The following is a 22,350-nucleotide window of genomic DNA, read 5'->3' on the forward strand; positions in this document are numbered from 1 at the left end:
TGTATCTATCTACCTAATTTTTTTTCCACCTAGCTGACCTGGGAGTTTTTCTCTATTTGGAAAGAATGTATATTTGCAAGTAAGAAAGCATTAAGAGGGTAGATTTCCATTGAACAAAATGTGATCCTGTTTTTTATCTGTCCTATTTTTGGTCTATCCTAAGATAGACTATAGTTGGTTTTCACCTTCTTACATACCAGAGTACCCACTGTGAAGTAACTGGATCAGTTTGATTTGATTTTCTCCTCTTGAGAAGAGATATCTATGATATAGTTTATAAACCAATGATGTGAAGAAATATGAGGGGGGTCCTGGATGATTTTATTAAATGAATGATCAAGTTCAAATATTAAAGAGTGGATTTTTATTCACAAGATCAAAAATGTCAACTAAAATATAAGACAAATTTCAGGTAGATATTTTCTGTGGCCATGTGATCAAAGCATAGAGCTAATGAAGCCATGACTCTGACTATAGGCGTTACATAATCTAGTAAGTTTTTTTCTATGCCAAGGACAACAATGGCGCCCTTTACCATTTGTTGGCTAACTAAATTTGGCTGGTCAACTTAGTAACATATGTCACTGGTCACAAAGCTGGAGTAGGAGACACTGTGCATGATTCTAGGTTTGCTATGATTACTGCTGGAATGCACACCTTTCTTCCTCACATTGTTCTTTCCTCTTTCTACTTTATTCTCATGTAGCTTATCTGCTTCAGGACCTTTGCATATGCTGTTAACTCTGCATGGAATGCATTTTCCTTCTCCTCTTCACCTAGCCACTTAAAGTCTCCTCAGATTGGGTTTAAATGTCACTTCCTTGGGTAGCCTTTGTTGCTCCCCCAAACTAAGTATTATTCTCCTGTTATATGTTCTTTTGGTGCTACATTTCTCTTTCATAGCACTTACCAGAATTTTACATAAGTAATTGTGTCACTAGTTACTATCTTTCTCCCCTATTAAAATGTAAGTTCACTGTAGCTTTCTCGCACACCACTTATTTCCCCAGAGCCTGGCATGGTGGCCCTCAGTAGGCATTTAAATAAAATATCATTTGAAGAAATGAAGTAGAATATCGCCTTAACAAGTAGGTTGCAAGAAAAAGGATACTTCGTTTTTGAAAGGCCTCTGACCTAAATAATATGGTCTATTTTGAGGCCAAATTATAGGTCATCAGAATAATTTCACAACAGAAATGTCTCTCATTTCTGGCAAAGGTGTTTACACAATGAATTTTTTAAATAATATGGTTGGGGAAGACAAGTTTGCCATAATTTTATAAGGAAAACTCAGCACCAAACCTAAAAATAATTCACTTATTTCAGGGAACAAAAACTGCAAAAACAGTGAAGCCAGCAGCTTCGGACCTTCCTGTTCCTGCTGAAGGCGTTCGCAACATCAAGAGCATGTGGGAGAAAGGCAATGTGTTTTCATCCCCCACTGCTCCAGGCACACCAAATAAGGTGAACATAAGATTTTTGACCTGTAAGTTTGAAAGGGTAGCTTTTTTCTTTTAACTTTGTTTTAGGAAATCACATTAGTCAAAAAAAAGCAGTGAAGAAAGTACAATTCTTACTTTCTTTTGCAATGACTGCCAAAGCAAGCTCAGAGAGAATGTGTTCATAAGCTAGATTATATACTGTTCTCTGGCCACAGTACTCTAAATAAAGTGCCAGAAAATAATTTTCAACCCTTGGGGTGAGGTGGGGTGCAGGAAAAAGTAAACAAATTAACATAGTCTTTCAATATCAACTTTAAGGATATTTTACTCAAAATCTTAAATATTTGGGGCCAATAGATTAGTGTTATATGATAGTTGTGCAAAAATATTTAATGGTATTTTCAAGTTGCTTTGAAGATCTCTTTCTAGGCCAAATTTATCTCTTTCTCTAATATCTTGGATTATTGACTCTGCAGGAAACTGCTGGCTTGAAAGTAGGGGTTTCCAGCCGCATCAATGAATGGCTAACTAAAACCCCAGATGGGAACAAGTCGCCTGCTCCCAAACCTTCTGTAAGTAGCTTTGGGCTTTCTGGATTTTTTTGATAATCTCCTAACCTCCAGCAGAAAATAACATGCATTCAGTCTATTTGACTGGGAAAGACAGTGCTCCTGTCCTTTGCTGTCACTGCTTAATGACAAATAAGGAAGTGTTCAAGTTTAGAGAGAACACCCTGAGCACCCTTGCCACAATTATCCAAAAGGGTGAAATGGAACCAAGTAATCTCCTCTACACCCTATCAGGGAAGAGCAGTGGACCAAAATGTTGAAGCAGTTCAATTTCATATATTTTCTGATCTATTTGTTTAGCTCCAATTCTACAAATTATGCATATGAATTTAAAAATGAAAATGTCAAATTAGTTTGGCCACTTATCTGTCAAGACCACCTGTAAAATCATTCCCAAAAGAATGTGTATATTGGCTGTTTTAAACCCATATCTCCTAATTTGCCTAATTTCTTTAACTTGGAGTAAAAATAGAGTTATTGAGTTGTTGAAATCACTTTAATTTTGTTGTCAAACCTCCAAAGGCTTTAAGTCATTACAAAATGAAAAGTGATTATGAATGTTATTTTTGGAAACCTAGAAATTTCTTATAGAAAGGTAGCTGTCTTACTATAAAAAAATTCTTGGAACTTTTTCATTGAATATATATATTTCACTATATATATATAAATATAGTATATATATATATTTTATATATATATTAAATTATATATATATAATTGCCTTACATCTATCATTGTAATCCAGAAATCAGGCTCCCCACTGTATATTGGTGAGCTTTCTCTGTCAGGTTGGCTTAAATTTATAGCACTGTTGGTGCTCAAGGGAGCTGACAACCAACTGTCATAACCACTTCATTCCAGAGGAAGGATAAAAGCTTTCTAAATCCTCTGTGCCATTGAGAATTAATCACATACAACTGCTCTATATATAAATATTCAGACTTAGATTCTTTGCATTAGGGCTTACAGGAGGTGTAAACTAACCTAAACCCAATTTACAATAGGAAAATCTTGATATACTGAAAATATTCTTTCTCTCTCTAGCAGTGGATAGAGGAAAGGGGAGACAGTCAAGGTGAGAGATCATACCCCAAAATTATGTGCTCTTTCATGTCTCAAGTGTTCCCATCACTCATGGGATAGGAAGAGTAGAAGTTATTTTAAAAACAACAAACAACAAGCTTTTCCAGCAGGTGCCACTGGGCTGCGTGCCCCACCATGGTGTGTGCTTATCCACTGATGTTGGTGTCCTCTGAAAAGGGGGAGTCAGCTGGCAAAAATGTTGGCAAAAAAAAATGTTACTTTGCTGTGTTCAAGGCTCTCATTAGACTGGATGTTGTGAACTTTGTTTACACCAACTTTACAAAAACAAAAGACAGCCTTCTGCTGTCAGTGATTTCACAAGTCATCAAACTGGTGAGTTTGAGTTAGCAGGTCCTGGGGCACTGGCAGAGCTGTGGCTCAAATTCCCAGGGTTCAAGGCAATGGGACTTGCTGATCTGGCCAGGGTGCTTTTGGTAATATGTGTTGTGGAGGCCGCATGTTCACACCAACCAAAACATGGTGTCTATGGCACCGTAGAGTGAACACAACATAGAAGCGATATGCTGTCTGCTGTGCTCTGGATGACTTAGCCTTACCAGCACTGGCCATGTCTAAAGGTCATTGAATTGAGGAAGTTCCTGAACTTCCTTTGGTGGTCAAGATAACGTTGAAAACTGCAAGAAAACCAAGCCTTCTTAAGAAGCTCAAGGCCTAGAATGATATCAAAAAGCACTGTGCCATGCTCGCTTCGGCAGCACATATACTAAAATTGGAACGATACAGAGAAGATTAGCATGGCCCCAGCGCAAGGATGACATGCAAATTCGTGAAGCATTCCATATTTAAAAAAAAAAAAAAAGCAGTATGCCTCTCAGCAGATGAGAGCTGGCAAGGGCAAAATGAGAAACTGTCACATACCCAGTTAGGGGACCATGCATCATCTGTCATGAGGACAATGGTATCATCAAGGCCTGGAATTACTCTGCTTAATGTAAGCAGGCTAAACATGTTGAATCTTGCTCCTGATGAGCATTTGGGACATTTCTGCATTTGAACTGAAAATGCTTTCTGCAAGTTAGATGACCTGTATGGCACTTGGCATAAAGCTGCCTCCCTCAAGAGTAACTACAACCTTCCCAAGCACAAGATGATGAATACAGACCTCAGCAGAATCTTGAAAAACCCAAAGATTCAAAGAGCCCTCCAAGTACCATGCAAGAAGATTTATCCCTGAGTCCTAAAGAAGAACCCACTGAAAAACCTGAGAATGATGTTGAAACTAAACCCATATGCAAAGCCTATGTGTTAAAACACCATTCTTTGTCAAGCCAGGAATCACAAACTCAGGGTGAATAAAGGAGCAGCCACACTAGAGGCCAAATTCAATGAGAAGGGGATTCCAAGAAAGACACCTATAGTAGGGAAAAAAGGAGAAAAGAAGGCTGTTGGTGTTAAGATGCCTTGGTGGGAAAGAAGATTGCAGCTATCAAGAAACCAGCAGCTGGAATGATAAAAGTCAAATCATTTTAGACAGCTTATTTTGAATAAAGACCAGATCAAAGAGGCTGTGAAAAGAAAAACAAACAAGCAAACAACAACAAAAAAGAAGTGGCAATTTATATGTTTTGTGGCTCCTGACCAATGACTATTAACCTTTTTGAATTATGGACCCCTTTGAAAACCTAGTGAAATATAAAGACTCTCCCCAAAATGTGAGATTAAAATACAAGTTCAGGAAATTGTTAGGTCCATTGAATAACTCTCAGGATATTCAAAGATAAAGAGAGACATATAAGTTTTCCTCTTGATGAGTATGACACATTGTTAGGCAGTAATTAGTAGATACTCATTTTTTTACATTCACCATATTTGTGATCTATTTCATTTCTGTAACAGATCATACACATAAATTTTGTCCAAGACTATCAAGATTTTAACTGATTAGTCTTCCATTATCTCTATCTCATCATAATGAAAGTGTAAAAAAGATTAAATTCGGTTATCATTACAATAGGTATACATGTGAAGGTTTCTACGAGACAACCCATTTTCTGGACTTATGGGCAACCTCCTAAAATTGAGAACACAAAAGAGTATTATAGGAAAATTACAAAATCATTGCCTGCTTAACCTACTATTCAAAATGTAATTTTCTAGACCATCTACAAAAGGGGGAAGAATGAAAGGAAAGAAAGAATACCATGACTTAGTATAAATCTTGCTGATCTCTTCCTTCCCTTGCTCCATTGGTTTGTGTAGGCTACTGTGGCTTCCTGCATGATAGCCAGGTTAGAAAAAAGCAATATACGATTGATGTAACAAAAACCCAGCTTGAATATACTGAATAAGTAACTTTAAGCTTTGTGCATATTTCAATGGGAGTAGTAACCTATATTTTAGACCAAGCATCACACCTCAAGTACGAACAACAACATGGCATTCTCTTTGGGAAAGGACATGACTTACAACCCAGTAATTCAGAAGGGTAACTCCTAAATACCATGAGTCCAGCAGGAAAAAAAGTGAAATTTTAGTAATGCAGAAAATGCTGGAAGGGATCCTACAAATGCCTGAAGGTTAATAGGCAAAAGGTTAATAAGTCCAGGTAAGGCAGCTTAGAAAGCTAGGTCAAGCAGGAATCCTTGATCTAGTCCAGGGGTCTTAGGTTGGGGGTCTGCAGCTAAATACAGCATACAGACCTGTTTGGTTGGGTCCATACCATAGTGCTTTATTTCTTTTTTTTTAATTAAAAATTTAGCACATTTTTTTATATGTAGGGCATGCATTCTTGAATTTGTTGATTTCCTCTTCACCTTGTTTTCTTACACCAAGCCTCTTCATGCATTTATATTTCTAACCTGGCCATTCACAGCCTCTGAATTTCAAAGCCTTGGGACTTGGGTCAGACTGAGCCTGAGCCCAGAATATTCAGAAGATTCCTTAAAGAAGATAACAAATAGGAGTCCCAAAATGGTTTCAGATTTTGGACCAGAGGCAATTTATTCTCAGCCCCTTGACAGCCCCTCGTTATAATCCTTGACATATATTAGGCAGAGGAGAAAGTCTAGGCTTGTGCTCACAGATGTGTGGAATGTGTCCATTAAAACAAATCAGAGGAACATTTTTTCACCAAAATGGCCCTTAACTAGTAAAACCCCCAGAAGAAAAAAAGTAATCCACAGGATTCAAGTGTTGAGTTTTAAAACTCACTGAAGAGAGCAACTACTCTCTGCCAGTAGTTAGGTAATAATTTTCATATATGCTGCTACTTAGAAGTGCTCAAAATAATTGGTCAAATCAATATCATTTGGGGTCCCCCAAAATTAATTTATGTAAAAATAAACATTGATTTATACCTGATTTGATTCTAGAATGTCTGCTATTTGTGGATAGAATTTATAGAATTTCAGTATAGTTTTGTATCTGGAATTCAATTCTGAGTATGTCTGTTTTATCTGATTGTTCTTTGTTTCTAAACCACGTTACACAGTGATTAAAATTCTAATTTGTCTTTCTTTTGTTTAAAAAAAATCCACCAGCACTGTCTTTCTCAGCTGACTTCTCTTCTTCACTCTTTGGTCTCTGGTTGATTGGAAACCTGCTTCTCCTACCTTCATTCTCCCTTCTTCTCCTGGAGTGGGTCTTTCTCTAAAATGTAGTCTCGTCAGGTAATTTCATTTATATTTCCTCTTTTATTTAATGCCAACTTATATCTTGGATGTTAATATTTTCTTACTCTTGAAATTATTTAAGTGATCTCAAAAGATCATAGGATTTAAGGGAAATACAATCCATTTTCTTAAGTAAAAGAACAGTCATCAGAAAGACAAATATTTTGGTTTTTGTGAATCAAATAAATCAAGTGATATTAGCCACTTTCCAGAGCGTGCACCAACATGTACCTAATTATAGTTTCCAAACTTTAAATCAGCCTTCCAGACAATTTGGCAGCTTCTACCTACACTGGCAAATGGAGTAGAATTCTTCAAAAACAATCTAATTTGTTGCTTAATGGTTCCAAGTTAAATAGGTATAGCTCTCTAGTAGAATATCAGGAACTCACACCACAGTGAAAATCTGGAAACTCAGTAAGATTAAGGCAAATTTAAAATGCTTCACAATATACCATTTAACCAGTGCGTTTTCATATGTTCAGATTTCAATACTATCAATTAGAAATATGTCCATTTATACCAGTCTATTTTAGACTGTGGATAAATGAAATTACTATTAGCTTTACCTTTCTAATGACATAAGGGTTGCCAAAATAAGCATTACTATTTCGGTAAAACACATATATTCTCCACAAACTACCTTTTTGCCAACTACTAATCATAAGTAAATATTAGAAGGAAAGGAAATGGAAACAGAAATTTGATCGTTATTTTAGCCAAATTAATTATGAGGTAGTAAGTCAAGACTCAAAACTATATCACTGTTATTGATCATATTTTAATGTTTCCTTCCTAAGATTTCCACATGTTCTTATATATTTCATCAACTGTTGATTTCTCTTATGTGTATAATTTGTAGCAAATGTTTACTTTTTTGGCTAAGTTCTGTTGATAACACTTTTGAGTTATTCACTTGCCCCTCAGGCACCACAAATGATTTTAGTCTGAGGAAAGTATAGTTAGAAAAACGTTTTAGTTTAGGTTTCCCAGAAGCAGACCCTAAGACAATGACTCAAGTGAGTAGTTTACTTTGAAGAAGAAAACACCACAGGTAGGAGACAAGGAATAGAAGACAACCATTAAAGAATATGCTATCAGGCTAGTCACCCACATGGAAAAACTCTGTAAGCCACTGTTGGGTGCTTCAGAGTTATCTATCTGAAGCTTTTTGCATCAGCCCTCATTAGATTGAGGACTGCTCCTGGGGAAATGAACTCTCTGAATTCCAGCCTGTCTCTTGAGCAGACAAAGTAAGTAGCTGTAGCCAAAGAAATCTTTCAGCCAAAGAAATGCAGTGGTAGCAGTCGGAAGTCAGGCTGGCATGCAATAAAGTGGTAAGGGCTAGTGAGCATGGGAAGAGTCCCAAAGAAAGTAAATCTGCAAGGGATGAAATGCTTATTAAATCCACAAATAACATACTTTATTTACTTCCAAGAGCATAGAAAATTAGAATTGTGCTATATTATTTTAAATAGATTTATATTCCAGTTTTACTGATCAAGAAATGGTAAGTCTTTGTTGAAGGGCAAGGACCCAAATGCTGTAGTTCCTAGGCCATTGTCATATCATAAGACAGGTCAATGTTAAACAAACAAAACCCCCAATCAATGCCTCTTTCAATTCTACCTATTTCAGATTAGTGGGAGAAAAGGGTATTTAACCACAAATTGAATCAAATAAACAATGGATGTGGTGATCTGTTTACATGGATTCAGAAAATGTGAATGTCCACCTACCTATTCTTTCTGTATTCTCTTCATTAGGACTTGAGGCCAGGAGATGTATCCAACAAGCGGAACCTCTGGGAAAAGCAATCTGTGGATAAGGTCACTTCTCCCACTAAGGTAATCTACTGGGAGGTTTAGTATTTCATAAATTAATTGTTCTGATATATCCTGCAGTATGATGTCCTGGGTCAAATAAAAAGTATCACTGATCCACAGATCCTTGCCTTTGTAACCAACAGTTTCTAAAAAAAACAGTACATAGCCCAGTAAAAGGCAGAGTTTCATGGAGCTTCCAGCATCACCAATTTGTCGTGGAATGGCTCCCAGTAAGACAGATCTACACCAAGCGCTAGGAGTGTTCTATGTTCCATCCATGTCTGCATTTCCTCACAAGGTTCAGATTTGGAGCAACAGCCATTTTAAGATCACCTAGGGAAAAGCTTTTATTTCTCTGGGTAATTCCAAAGTTGCTTCCTGGAACCACTCTAGGAGCTTACATTGCCAGCCCCTAGAACTCAGGGTTGCCTAATGTTTAAGAGTAATGCAAAATTTGCTACCATATGAAAACTAACTGAGAATGCTAGGATTCACCTTTTACTTTTGCTCTTCTGATTAGAGGGTATTTCATCTTTCAAAAGGGGGCACTGGACAATATCTAAAAATGCTTTTAGTACAAATTGGAACCCTGGTTGGGCAAGAAGTTCATACAACTCTTATTTGCAGCCCTTTTTCATTTCAAGTAATAGTTCAGGCTTCTCCTTTAGTAGGAGGAAAATTTTAAACATAGAGAAACCACAGACTGGCAATAAGTAAGATTTGAACAGTCTGTTTAAGGGTCACTTTTGAACTATAAAGACAGAAGCACTTCTTTAAGCAAACACAAAACTGAAGAACACCTCAAGGGCAACTAAACAATCACTGTGATTCATTCACTGAAGTGAAAGAATTTCTTCCTCCTTCTTACTTCGTACCCACCCTTAAACCTGGTGCAGCTGCCTAAATAATAGTTACTCCATCTTCCCTATTGTTATTTATTGCTTTTGTATTCTAATAAAATCTACTAATCCAGCTTCCTAATTTAAGTAGATTCAGTTTTGTTACTCATTGCCCAATATATTAAATGTGCGTATAAGTATTACCACTACAAACCACTAACACTTAATTAGCATCTTGTGTGTTTCAGGGACTGTTCTATATTTCTAGCCTACATTATCTCATTTGTTCCTCCTTCCTTAGTAAGGAAAATGGGGCACAGAAAGATTAAGTTATTTTCCCAAGGTCACACAGCAAATTAGCAACAAAGGCTAGAGTTACACTCACGCAGTCTAACCTGGACCTGCATTCTTAACCATTAAACATGCTACTTTCTATTGAGGATGTATAGGCGGCAGAAAATGTAAAGTTTTAAAACCCCTTGTTAGTACACTTTTCTCCTGGTGGAAGGGGAGATGGGAATTGTATTTAAAAAAAAACAACAAAAAATGGACTTTTGTTGGCCTAAGTCATTGTAGCTCCTCTGACACAGGTATCTGACCTTTCAGAAGTGACAGGCCAGTGTTTAGTCTCTGATATGAATAGGGGCTGTCAGCTGCCCATAGTCAACATTACAGGTATAATGGAACCCTTCTGGGGATAATATTCCTCTGAGCCAGGGCTCTGGGAAGTGAAACAGATGTATGGTCTCGAATGACAGAACTCAAGAGAATACTACTTACATAGACTACAGCATGAAAGGTGCTCCTTGGAATTTTGCAACTCAGTGGTATAAGGTGGGAAAGTGACAGGATGACTTTTCACACACCATCATGCCTCCCCTGAATGCACCACTGTTTTAGTTTCCTACGCTGCTTAACTAAATACCATGAAATGGATCAGGTTAATGAACGGGAATTTATTTGCTCACAGTCTTGAGACTGGGAAAATATCCAAATCAAGGCATCAGCAAGGCAGTGCTTTCTCTCTGACTGTGGTGTTCTGGGTCAGTAATTTTTGGTATCTTGGTCAAGTGGCAAAAGGCACATGGTGGCATCTCCTCGTCTCTTCCTTCTCTTCCCAGGTTTCATTGATTTCAGCTTCTTACTTCCTATGTTTTTTTTTCTCTCTGTGTCTGAATTTCATACTCTTATAAAGGACTCCAGTTAATATGATTAAAACCCAGCCTGAATGAGGGAGGCCGCCCGTTACCTGAAGTAGCCTCATCAAAAGGTCCTATCTGCAATGAGTTCACACCCACAGGAATGGATTAGATTTAAGAACATGTTTTTCTAGGGTACATAGAGCTTCAAACCACCACAACTCCTAAACTCTTTCTATAGTAATCATAATAGTATATCCACCAGGCTCAAAGCTGAGTTTATGAGGTGGCTGATCAGGGAACTCCAAATATTGTACTCACTATTTATCATGCAATCATTCCTTTGAAATGAAAACATATAACTGCATTTGAAAATACAAATACACAGCACTTTAGTATTTTTTAATATCTCAGCAAGGATTTGTTTGGCGTTAGCTGAGAGAAAAAATGGGATAAGAATAGGACCACAGGGAAGGTATGTTTCAGAGGTAAGAGTAGAAGGACAGGAGGGAGGAAAGAGATTGTTGATAAAAATGGAAAGAACCAAAGATAACCATATCCCACTTAACCACGCTGCCTTGACTTGGCCTGACAGAGCTCTTCAGTCATCTGTGCTGTTATGGAAGGCACACTATATGCTGCCTTACAGTGGAGTAACTTTCTCAACTCTCACTGTCATGAGCACAACTGAAGGTCAAGAGAGGAAAAGGAAAGGTAAAGAAGAAAAAAAGAGAGTGGAAATGGGAGAATAAAAGAGGAGGAGCCTATTTGGAATAGAATGCCAAAAATAGACCTTTTCATAAATATTTACTCTTATTATAATCCCTTTTTTAAAAAAAAAATAAAACATCTGGTTGAAACACTGTAGCCTCCCAATTTAAAGCTCTCTTTTCTTAGCAGGTTTGAGACAGTTCAAGAAAGAAGCCAAGGTAGCCGCTCAAGACGCTGGACCAGCTCAGTTGAAGGGAGCTAATTTGCTCTGTTTTATATTTATATTGATTTACTAAATTGGGTTCATTCTCTTTTGTTTTCCTTTTCATTATCCCAGTAAACTCATGTATATTATCAGTGTATTTAATAATCACAGTCTAGAGATGTTCATGGTAAAAGTATTGCCTTTGCACAGGAGCCTGTTTCTAAAGAAACCCATGCTGTGAAATAGAGACTTTTCTACTGATCATCAATAACTCTGTGTCTGAACAGTGATACCAACCACATTGGAAGTCAACTAAAGGAGATTTGCGTTGAAGATTGCCTGAGGAATGTGTGCAGTATCTATAGGAAAATGAACCATCATTTTGTTGTTGCTGTTTTGTTTTGTTTTTTAACTACAGAAGTCATGTTGTTTCTGCACTTTAGAATAAAGCATGGAAGAAATTATCTTAGTAGGCAATTGTAACACTTTCTGAAAGTAACCCATTGAGATCCTGCAATAATGATTGTCTTTAAAAATATATATACTGTTAAGGTATTACTTTTTCATGCTGATAAATACTAAATTGGATTATTATGTTAGCTTACAGTGGTACTGATTTCTTTAGGTTTGTTGCTTTGTGTATTTCTTTGGTAATGATAGTAACCTGAACCACATTTTAGATTACCTGATTATGTACTTTTGTGCATACACATATACAAATACACTAATGGTAGAATACTTTTGTATGTGCTAGATATTACATTTAGTAGTATGTCCTTGTAACTAGCCAATATCACAGCTTATTTTAAAATTAAAAATCACAATATTATATTAATATTTCATACTTGCCAATAGAAACATGGCAGAATAGGTATTGGTGTGTTTTCAATGCCCAATGACCTGTAAGAAAAAAGTATTGGAAAAAAGAGTGATAAGATGTGACAAAATAAGTTGACATTTACTATAAACAGTAGTATTTAGCTTATAATTCAAGGCAATCTTGAAGTCCAGTGTGAATTTTACTAAATCCACCATCTGGATCAAACTCAAAATCTGTTTATTCATAACAATAAAGTTCATAATAAGTTGGCCTAGATGGTATCCAAGGTCTGCCTTCTCTAAAATTTAAAGATAAGAATTTTAGTGAAGAGGTTTTACATATTGGAATTCTATATATGGGTATTAATAAAGACCAACTTTGGCTTATGACTGGAAACAGAGAGGAAAAGTGAGCAAACTTTAGTATCTGAGAGTCATGAGAGCACTTCCATCTTTAATACATTGTGAAACATTTTTTAGATGAAACTTTTCTCTTTTTATTCTTCATTGGTACTTGTCATAAGTGGATAATGTATTGAAATTTCAAAAATAGATATAACTTCCAAGTTTTTTATCCCCCAACAGTTTTTATTGACTCTATTTTTATACACAAAATCCCAATATCAGATTTTATTTTAGTCCCTCAAATGTTTTTACTTCACAGTGAGTGATAAAAGAGTACCCCAGTGTTCCCAGTGTTTTGGCAAAATGTTCTAGTATAGATATATACATATAGTATGGTTATAAAAACTCATACCTCAGTTGACTTAACCAAAATTGCCTTAGTCTCAGTCTCAATTCCTACCACACTGAAGGAGCCTCCCAAATAACTATGTTCTAATCTAATCTACAGTGCTCCCCTGGAAGAGCTGTCCAGGGTAGAGCTGGCATAAGGAGTGACCACTGCCTTCCAAAGTCTGTTTCCTCAAAAATCAGTAGGGTAGTTGAATCCTCCAGCTTTTATCATGGTCTGGGTCAAAGGAAGGAAAGCCACCAAGATTATACAAGTTATGCCTCTCTGACAGAGTAGATATGAGTCTATGATAAAATGATCTAGAATTCACATGCAGTTTCTGATTTAGCAACAATTTTCATCACTGGAGTTAAGTGGCTCAAAGTTTGAATTAAGGCCTATGGTGAAATAACACTGCTTTGTTGTACTTTTGAGCAAGAGCTAATCCTGATCACTATATTTTTCTAGAAAATGTAAAGTTGAAAAGAGAATGCATCAATCCTGGCTTTTATTCCAGTAATTGAATGGAGTAAGTTTTAGGGTAGATTATTTTTCAGTTTGGATTTAATCTTTTGAAAAATTCCTTGTTTACTTTTCTGATTATGATTCTCTTTGTTAACTTTAAGAGAAAACTGCAAGTTGACTAGCATGGTCTGTGAATCTGCCATTCCTAAAACTTTTATAAACTGATATTTTTCACTGATAACTGTTCGCTGCAATACAAATATATTGTGAAAATGCATCCACAATAAATGGAATTCCTCCAAATGGCTCTGCCTCGTTTATTTTCATATTCTATGTCGTATGTGAGGTATGTCCTATTGTAATAAAGATGATGGCATGGTAAAAACTATATTCCAGATTGAGTTTTTACTTTTTAGAAGGTAAGCTTTTTCCTATTTTGGAAATACTTATTACAGATAATTTTTTTAAAAAAAACCTCATCGAAAATTATTCCTGTAATAACTGACCAAGCATGTATGGAAAAGGTTGAAAAAAAAGGATAAAAAATTCTTCAAAAAAAATTATTAACTGTTCTTTGATCTTCCCTCTCACTACCAATGCTGTCAACATACCACCTTTATTGTTCCTGAAATGGACAGTAATGTTTTCCCCAAAGTAGTGTCTTTTATAGTAAGACTATCCATTTAGTATATATCATTCATTTGCAGAAAACTTACTATTTCAAGGCACTGGTGTTTGCATTTTAATCCAAATGTAATATTTCTTCACAGTGATATTGTATATTTATTAAGAATTATTTGATCTGAAATCTGAAGTTCTTCTCATAAAGGTGTTAAATTTAGGTTCAGAGCTCTGATTCCTCTCTAATTCCCTTCGAGAAGATTAACAGATTTAACTCAATTGTTGTTAAAAATATATGTTCTTACTTCTATGTCCTAACAAGAGGGATAAGTTTAGAGAATAAGATATTGTCATCAAAATTAATTTGGAAAATTAACCAATGAAAAAAATATAATCAATAGTACTGACACCAAACTGATAGGGATAGGGATGTGTAAAAATTAGTTTTACAATATGCATATTCAGGGTATGAGATCAAAGATATAATATTCTTTTGTGTGATATAGAAATAGGTTTCTATATTTCAGGTTTTTTTCCTACCCTTGCTTGCATGTATGTTCTAATAGGTAGAATGTACGAGAAAAAAGATCTCATCATTATAAATGTGTAGTTTCATAATAGGAGATGACCTAACAAGAAAGAAAGTACCCCCAACTAGATCTTTGAGTGTAGTGACTATTTGTGTGCAGTATATTAATCATGTTATCCCAACATTCTAGATCCTTACTGATGGTTTTTGTTGCTTTGTTCTATAAATTACTGAGAGAGGAATGTTCAAATCTACCACTATGATAATGGATTTGTCTATGTCTCCTTGTAATTCTATTAAATAATGCTTTTCATTTTTAGCTCCATGTTTTAGGTGCTTATAAATTTAAAATCATTGTATCCTCCTAGTGAATTGATATTTTATCAAGAAGCAACCATCTATTTATAGGAAAGATTTTGGCCTTAAAGTCTACTTCCTAATATTGCTAAACTGGCTTTCCTTTGGTTAGCATTAGGTGGTGTAACTTTTTCCATCCCTTTACTTTCAAATTGTGTATATCCTATATTTTCAGATGTGTGCCTTTAAAAAGCATATCACTTGTTGGTTTGGCTTTTAATACAGTCTGATCATCTTTGAATTTTAACTGGAGTGCTTAGGTCTTTCATATTTAATGTAATCATTGATATCTTTGCATTTGAATGCCATTCTTGTTATGTGCCATCTGTTCTATGTTAGTTTTTCCTTCTTGCCTCTGTCTGATCTATAAGAGGCAGTCGAGAGAGGAGCTGCACATTTAGCAACACAATGGGTCTAGAGGGAAAAAAAGCAAGTCTTATGATTGCCAAAGATGGGGACTTGGTAAACTACTCCAAGCTCTTGGTTGGGACCCCAAAGATTTGTACGCTGAAAGTAAGTACCTTGAAGTAACCTGGTCTTCACACAGATTGTAGCCTGGCTTTACTGTGGGGAACAACTGCATTATTCTAGCTGAGAAGAGAAATGATAAACACATAAAATACTGAGTAACAATTCAAGAATTTAAGAGAAAATATCACAAGGCTCTAGTACACAATTGTTAAAGAATTGTACACAATTGTCAGCATTTAGAAGAAGAGAATTACTGGGGTAATCAGAGAAGAAAAATATTTGCATTTTATTTCTTGTACTCCCAGCAATATACCAAGTGCTCTATGCATAATGATGCTTGATAAGCACATAGATGATTTCATGAGCAACTCACTTCATAAACTAAACTGCTGGATGTATTGCTGTCAACTTTTGTAGTAGAGTTTCTGGAGTACTGAGAGATTAATGTATCTTATGATTTTTTTTATGATATTTTATGTTCCCAGATTTATAGGTCATGATTATCACTGCATCTCAGCTCCATAAAGAATGTTGGCCCCTTACTTAACTCTAATAGATATTTAATAGCAGGGTTTTGCCATGGCATGCTTTTAATGATGACAGTTTTTGCTATTTTAAAATATGATCTCCAAGAAAAGTTCCATTACAGTATTTTAAAGGGCAAATTGGTCACTTCTACTTGGATAAAAAAATCTCATTTGTTAATTTCTTACTGAATGTAATAATACAAACATTACCCAATGAACAACATCATACAGAACACAAGATTAGCTTCTTAGATAGTTTTCAACTTTATCCAGCATTCTTCTATATGAACTTCCTTTTCTTAGAATAAATACTATATTTGTATGTATATTTTGCATATCCAAAATTAGGTATATGGATGCTTTGAATTTTTTTCAATTGGTGCTTAGTGAATCCTAAACAGATTTAAATCAAATTTTATAGACGCACAAAAAAGGAATCCCCAGCTCAAAAAGGGTCCTGCCTGCTCAATCAGATTGCATGTCCCTCATCAGCAAAACCAGATCTTATACCTCCTTGTATTTTTAGTTCTTAACACTGTACCTTGCACATGATAAGCCATGATCTTTCATTATATATATTTATTAAAGGCCTACAAATGTCAAAGATAAAGAGAAATAAGACTCAGCCCCTGCCCTGAAAGGACCTTGCTGTTAAATGGCAGGAACAGATTAAGTGCAATAAAGCATTAATTGATGCTATCACTAACAGAGGCACAGAGGAGAGAATTGTCTGAAGAAATCTAAGAGGGCTACTTCCAAGGGTGCTTCCAGCTAGCAGGTAGTATTGACCTGGTATCATTAACTTGCCTCAGTTCAAGATTTCATAGTAAGTCTTGCAGCCTTTAAAACTTCATTTTGTCAGTCCAGAGAAAGAATCAATTTTTTTTCTTTCATGGCTGTACCATTTAATTAATCAGACTCCAAAGAACAATATACTGTATACAGTCAGAAGGCTAATGTATGCATTTTCAATGAGAAATTGTTCTCACTAGAATTCTATGTTCCCATAAACACCATGTTATTTTCCTGTGGAGTAAGGTTGCTTCCAAGTTTAGTGGGATTGGGGTGGTCCAAGAGAAACATTCATAAAGCCCGGAGGTGTCTGGATGAAGGGGAGGCTGGCATTTTCTTCCCTGTTGAGTGTTTGCCCAGCCAGTAGTTAGCTAATTTGCTTAGTGTTACCCGAGTGCATGGGAAAGGGAATTAAAAAGCACAGGCTTGGCAGTAGTAAAGAGCTCTGCCCCACCCAAAGCCGTCAAGTTTAAAAGTGTCCAGAAGACAGATCCAAAACATGCTCCCCAGTTCCAGAATTGGTTGTAGAGGTGAGACTAGGGCTCTGCAGTCATGTAGGGACCATCACAGTTTGGTGAGCATACATATAAGTACCAACTGGAGGTCAGCTGATCAAATGATAATAATTAAAATCTATTGAGCCCTTACCCAGTTCCAGGCCCTGTTCTAAGCACTTTACATGTTATTCACCCATTTAACCCTTACAGTGATCCTGAGAGAGGTACTACTGTATTATTCCTACCTCGACAATAAATAAATGGAAACACATAGAAGTTAAAAAGCTTCCCAAAGTCATATTAGTATTAAGGTGGCTTAATATCTGACCCTAGATAGTTTGTTCCTGAGCTCATGCTCTTAACCACTATTCCCTAGAGTCTCTCACAAGTCATTTTCATTGCCTAGAAGGGTGACTTGATCTAGCACTCACAGAAAGCCCACAGACAAGAAGCAAGGACAGCATTTGCAGTCTGCAACTTGGCACACTTAGGGAGACAGTAACCCTTGTAAGGAAAAGCCCTAGTCCTTCTTTTTTTCTAACACAGCAAGGAACTAACACCTAAAAAAGAGAAGGGGAGTATAAACGGCAAAACATCAGCCTCCCTGTCATCTCTCAAATTATCAGAGACAGTGACCCATCTAGACTAGTCTGGAGGGATGGGGAGTTGAAGCTTAAAATGAAATCCTCGGTACCAAAATGAAACTGTTTTAGTAGGTGAAATGACTGGAGGGTTGTGGAATCTGGCCAACAGGCCCTCTGCATTAAAGAGAATTTTACCATTTCAGTAATTTCACAATTATTGAAAATAAGACCATTTCATGTTTTTTGTTTGTTTGTTTGTTTTGTCATGAGACATCATACTAAGCCTGGGAACTAAACCATTCTTTCTCTTTTAAGGTTTTTCATCCATTATTTGTTGAACTGGTAGAGGGCATTCTTACTACCTCATTTCCAAGGAATGAATTCTTCTTCACTGTAGTCCCCAAATACAAAAAACTAATCTACTCCTGGATTAGGAAAGGCATCAACTATGGGATTAGACCCTTGAGCAGAATCTTCAGCTAAATAGCACTGCCTAGTATAAATTCATAACACCATCTTTTTCAAACCTTTGCAATTGCTTTTTTCCCTGCCTGGCAGGGTGTTCCCCCAATCCACATGGCTCATTCCTTTACTGACTTTAGGTTTCTGCTCAAACGCCACCTGGTCAGACAGGCCCTTCCCTGGTCACCCCATCTAAAAGAGTAACCTCTACCCAATCCCATCCATCCCCAATACTTTCTGCGCTCTTTATTTTTCCCTGCTTTATTTTTCTCTCTAGCAGTTATTACCTCTTGATACAAATACATATATACATACGTTGAAACTGATGTATTTTCTCAGGCCTTGGTCTAAACTGAAAAGCTCAAACTTCTAAATTGCTGGGAATACAAAACCTTATTTTCCCAAGCTTAAAAATCTTGAGGATATTACCCACTTATATGTTTAAACCATAGGACTTTGCTCTTTATTCTATTTTCAAAATTGCTATGTTCCACTTTCTTTACTGCTACAATATTATAAATCTCATGGGATATAATGACTCATGAAGGCACTGAACATCTAAAGGCAATTTTTTTCAGCTATACTTAAAACTATTCTAAATATAGTAAACTAGCTACCAGGGCTAAAGTTAGAGAAATACCAAGATGGAACGTACAGGAATGATGTCTAAGTTTGTTGGGAAGACCATATTTAATAAGACAATACATGTAAAGTGATTTGCTTAGTGCCCGAGCACATAATCATTTTCAATACATTAGCTAATGGTTATTATACTTAAAGAATCTCTGAAATAAGAATTTTGAGAATCATCCTAGTATTCCTATAACGCCTCCATCAAGTATTTAACGAGAGAAGTCTTGTTTTCCAGAAGTGAATAAGGACCATTAGTCACGTGATTTCGGAATTTCGTGTGGGTACAAAAAAGGACCAATATACTTTTAACTTTTTAACAACTCCAAGGAGCAGCTGCAATTACTATATACATTTTACAGATGAAGAAATTGAAGTCTGGAAAATTAATTTGGCCAAGATCACACTGCTAAGGTCCTAACAAACATGCTCTACCGACTCCTAAGAAAAGGGACCTAGGAAAACAACCGACGTGCGGAACCGCAGAGACAAAACGCTGTCCAGTCTTCCCCACTTTGAAATTTCCAAAACAGACCCGGGAACTCTAATCTAACCGGCTGGACAGACGTCGGCTCGGAACACCAAAGCCCCGCGCGTAGTGAACATCTTCTCATGGGCCCCTCCTTTTTTTCCGCCGAAACTCAGCTCTCGCGGGTCTCCACCGCGGGGTTTACTAGGCGGTTCTGGAGGGGAGCGGGAGAGGACGACGTGAGGTCTCGCGATGATGAGCCTGTTTCCCCGGTAACCCGTAGCGGTGCTGGTTGGTGGAAGGCGTGTCTGGACTTGCTGTACTCCCATGGTGGCTTTGCATCCAGCTGTGGGGCTTGGTAAGCCCTGTTTGAATGACTGCTCCACAGAGGGCCCCCTCCTGGTTAGAAGACTGGGGGCGTGACGAAGGACAGGTGGAGGCGGGAGAGGGAAGTGCCAAGAGGGTAGGTGAGATCCGAGGAGGACACCTCCAGCGCGAGATGGCGACCCCGGCCCGTGGGCGCGTGTGGAAAGACCGCTCCTCCCGAAAATGAGCTCCTCCTAATCCTCCGGTGTCTAGGAGAGGTGAGCGTGCGAAGAAGACTTTACCAGCACGAATTTAGTCGACCTTCCCACCAAGAAACCTAAGAAAGTCCTTGTACGTGCCCGGAGCGTTGAGCGTGGACTCGCCTGCTTTTGCCCCTTCTAGTTCCCACTTGGTAGATAAACACTAAACATCCGTAAATACCTGTGTGTGGCTTTCCTGAAGCTTAAGTTTTATTCTCTAGCAGGTCGTGGTACGTTAGTTATGCCTCGTATACTCATGTAAAGAAACAGAATCAAGATTTATACCAATCCAGTTTTCCAAATTTGGAATAGCAGTAAAAGCCTCTACAGGTGTCACCTGTAGAACGGTCTTGGCTGTATTTGTAGTTATTTGTTGTGGAGATTGGACTTGCTACAGGCTTTTAAGCAGACCGTGCTCCAAAGCAAAATATCTGTCTTTGTGTAAGAAGGTGCATAATTGGATTCGGAGTTGGTAAATTCATTGAGAAAGAATTTCCCAAAAAGATTCAGCTGTCTTAACCACGTGGGAGGATAATTTTGCATAGGAAGGTTAATGATCATCGCCAGTAAAATCTTCTGATGATTCAGATTTTAGTAAAAATAATATGATTGAATATTGAAACAAAGACAGTATCTACAGAAATTTTTTGCACTTAATAACAAAATGTGAAGAGAAGGGTCTTTTGTTGTCATTTGAACGTTTTAAATTGAAAAGTTAACAGAAAAGAAAAAAAAACTGTTGCTACATTTCTTTGCCGTAGTAAGTAGAGCTTTTTTTAATTCGATCAAAACTGAGCTTGCTATCATATGTGGTTTTTAGTTGTAAATGATTTGGCTGTGTATCCTGGAAATTCTTTTTTCAATTAAATTATTTACTTGCTTTATCTTTCTTGTGGTTTTGTCTCTCTCTCATAGGTGAGAAAATGTCATCAAATTTTTGAAATTGAAGGTTTTATTAGGCATGTCCTGGTTAATTTTTAGAGAATGAAATTATCACTGTTACACAGAAAATATTCATATTTTGAGTTTTATTGTACTAAGTTCCTTAGAAATTATTTTACAGACGGCATTTATTTAAAAAAAAGAAATTTCAAACCAGACATTGGAAGAGATGTCAGAAGATACAGAAAAGGAAAACGACTCAGACAGAACAATCAGTGATGAAGATGAATCAGTATGTTTTTCTCAACTTTATTTCACTTAATTTGGAACAAACTTTCAATATAAAATATAAATTGCCAATTAAAATATTTTATAATAAATAAAAATTTATCGGCTGTTTATGTCAGTTGTTAATGAAATTGGTAAATAATGCATTTGATCAAAAAGCTGGGATGTTACTGTTGTGCTAAATGTACCCTACCTAGAAAGAGTTACTATGTTGATATTTGTTTATTGAGAAAATATTCTGGCCAAGATTCCTCCTGGTTTTGTTCAGATGTGTGTATTAAATCATTAGAGTTTTATTTTAATAATTCATATCTACTTGTTTTCTTATATGTTCTTGTTATATTGTGTTACATCATAATAGGTGTCAGTTCTGGAACCTCACATGTTTTAACCCTTCTGTATCACCATAATAAGTCATATAATAAATGTGACTCTGATATCACAAAGGAAAGGACATGGAAGAAGAAAAGGGGGGAAAAACATGTAGTATTTGAAAATATTTTGTCTGGTTCTGATACATAGTTATAATTTCCTTCACTTTTAGTAAAGTATAAGTCATGTAAAGTATGTAAATTAAAGTCCCCCCAAAAAACTTCCCCAGATGTATAATGTAACCCTTTTAGCTTTCTATGGTTCCTTTTTGTTGTTAATTTTAATCTTAGTTTAAATTGTTTTTCCAAGCTTGCCAAGAATCTTTAAGCTTCATGCCTTCCCTGTAGTCATTAATATGACCATACCCAGTGGAAGAAGAGAAACAAATGATGAAAACTTAAGGTTTCAGGGTATTGGAAGTGATGGGTTTTTTGAGACCAAAAGCCCATTATAATCTTTTATGTTTTCATTTATTAAAGATTAAACACGTATACTAAATTATAAGTACTCAGATGTAAAAAAAATTTTGGATTTGGAAACTTGGTTTTTAAAAGAAATTTTTAAAAATTCTCTTGTTTTAGGATGAGGATACCTTCATGAAATTTGTAAGTGAAGATATCCATCAGTGTGCACTTTTAACAGGTTTGAATTTCTCCATATATTATTCCTTCCCTTTATAATTAGACCTCAGGTGGATGAAATAAAGATAGAGAAAATTTTTAAAAATTGGATTGAATAATAAAGTCAGTTATTATTCTGGTTGGTAGGGAGGAAAAAGTGGGAAAAATACTTGGGGAATTTACATTGTATCCTTCTTATAAAGATCTTTTGGAGTTAAAA

At 36.4% G+C, this 22,350-nt stretch overlaps 3 protein-coding genes, 1 non-coding gene and 1 pseudogene across 20 annotated transcripts in view; 4 read left to right on the plus strand and 1 right to left on the minus strand.

Annotated features, from left to right (window-relative positions):
* CALD1 (caldesmon 1) overlaps nucleotides 1-13,766 on the plus strand; it is a 187,371-nt gene extending 173,605 nt beyond the window's left edge. For 5 of the 6 annotated variants that reach the window (XM_077139546.1, XM_077139469.1, XM_077139538.1 and 2 more), the window contains 4 exons: nucleotides 1,327-1,464; nucleotides 1,919-2,014; nucleotides 8,493-8,573; nucleotides 11,428-13,766. In XM_077139546.1, coding sequence (XP_076995661.1) covers nucleotides 1,327-1,464; nucleotides 1,919-2,014; nucleotides 8,493-8,573; nucleotides 11,428-11,436 — 324 coding nt within the window. In that variant the 3' untranslated portion in view covers nucleotides 11,437-13,766. The remainder of the gene's footprint in view (nucleotides 1-1,326; nucleotides 1,465-1,918; nucleotides 2,015-8,492; nucleotides 8,574-11,427) is intronic. The other variant, XM_077139528.1, reaches the window with a different exon arrangement.
* Nucleotides 1-19,799, minus strand: part of LOC143666124 (uncharacterized) — a 43,419-nt gene extending 23,620 nt beyond the window's left edge. Inside the window, exons 1-3 of one of the 3 annotated variants that reach the window (XR_013167466.1) lie at nucleotides 19,406-19,667; nucleotides 15,492-15,561; nucleotides 12,296-12,346 (exon numbers count right to left, since the gene is read on the minus strand). Coding sequence is in view for 2 of the 3 variants with exons in the window: in XM_077139604.1 (XP_076995719.1) it covers nucleotides 12,296-12,346; nucleotides 15,492-15,561; nucleotides 19,488-19,731 (365 nt within the window). In the remaining variant the exon portion in view is untranslated. Of the gene's footprint in view, nucleotides 1-12,295; nucleotides 12,347-15,491; nucleotides 15,562-19,405 lie in introns of all 3 variants that reach the window. The other 2 variants (XM_077139604.1, XM_077139675.1) reach the window with 2 other exon arrangements.
* LOC143666235 (large ribosomal subunit protein uL4-like) lies at nucleotides 2,025-8,486 on the plus strand (annotated as a pseudogene).
* On the plus strand, nucleotides 3,795-3,901 carry LOC143652632 (U6 spliceosomal RNA). The gene has a single exon (XR_013160795.1). It is a non-coding gene; the product is annotated as a U6 spliceosomal RNA (small nuclear RNA).
* AGBL3 (AGBL carboxypeptidase 3) overlaps nucleotides 19,499-22,350 on the plus strand; it is a 235,941-nt gene continuing 233,089 nt past the window's right edge. For 2 of the 10 annotated variants that reach the window (XM_077138325.1, XM_077138681.1), the window contains exons 1-2: nucleotides 21,179-21,621; nucleotides 22,092-22,152. In XM_077138325.1, the coding sequence (XP_076994440.1) occupies nucleotides 21,280-21,621; nucleotides 22,092-22,152 (403 nt within the window). In that variant the 5' untranslated portion in view covers nucleotides 21,179-21,279. The other 8 variants (XM_077138403.1, XM_077138484.1, XM_077138632.1 and 5 more) reach the window with 7 other exon arrangements.

The sequence above is a fragment of the Tamandua tetradactyla genome, chromosome 1 (assembly GCF_023851605.1).
Source record: "Tamandua tetradactyla isolate mTamTet1 chromosome 1, mTamTet1.pri, whole genome shotgun sequence".
Taxonomy (NCBI): domain Eukaryota; kingdom Metazoa; phylum Chordata; class Mammalia; order Pilosa; family Myrmecophagidae; genus Tamandua; species Tamandua tetradactyla.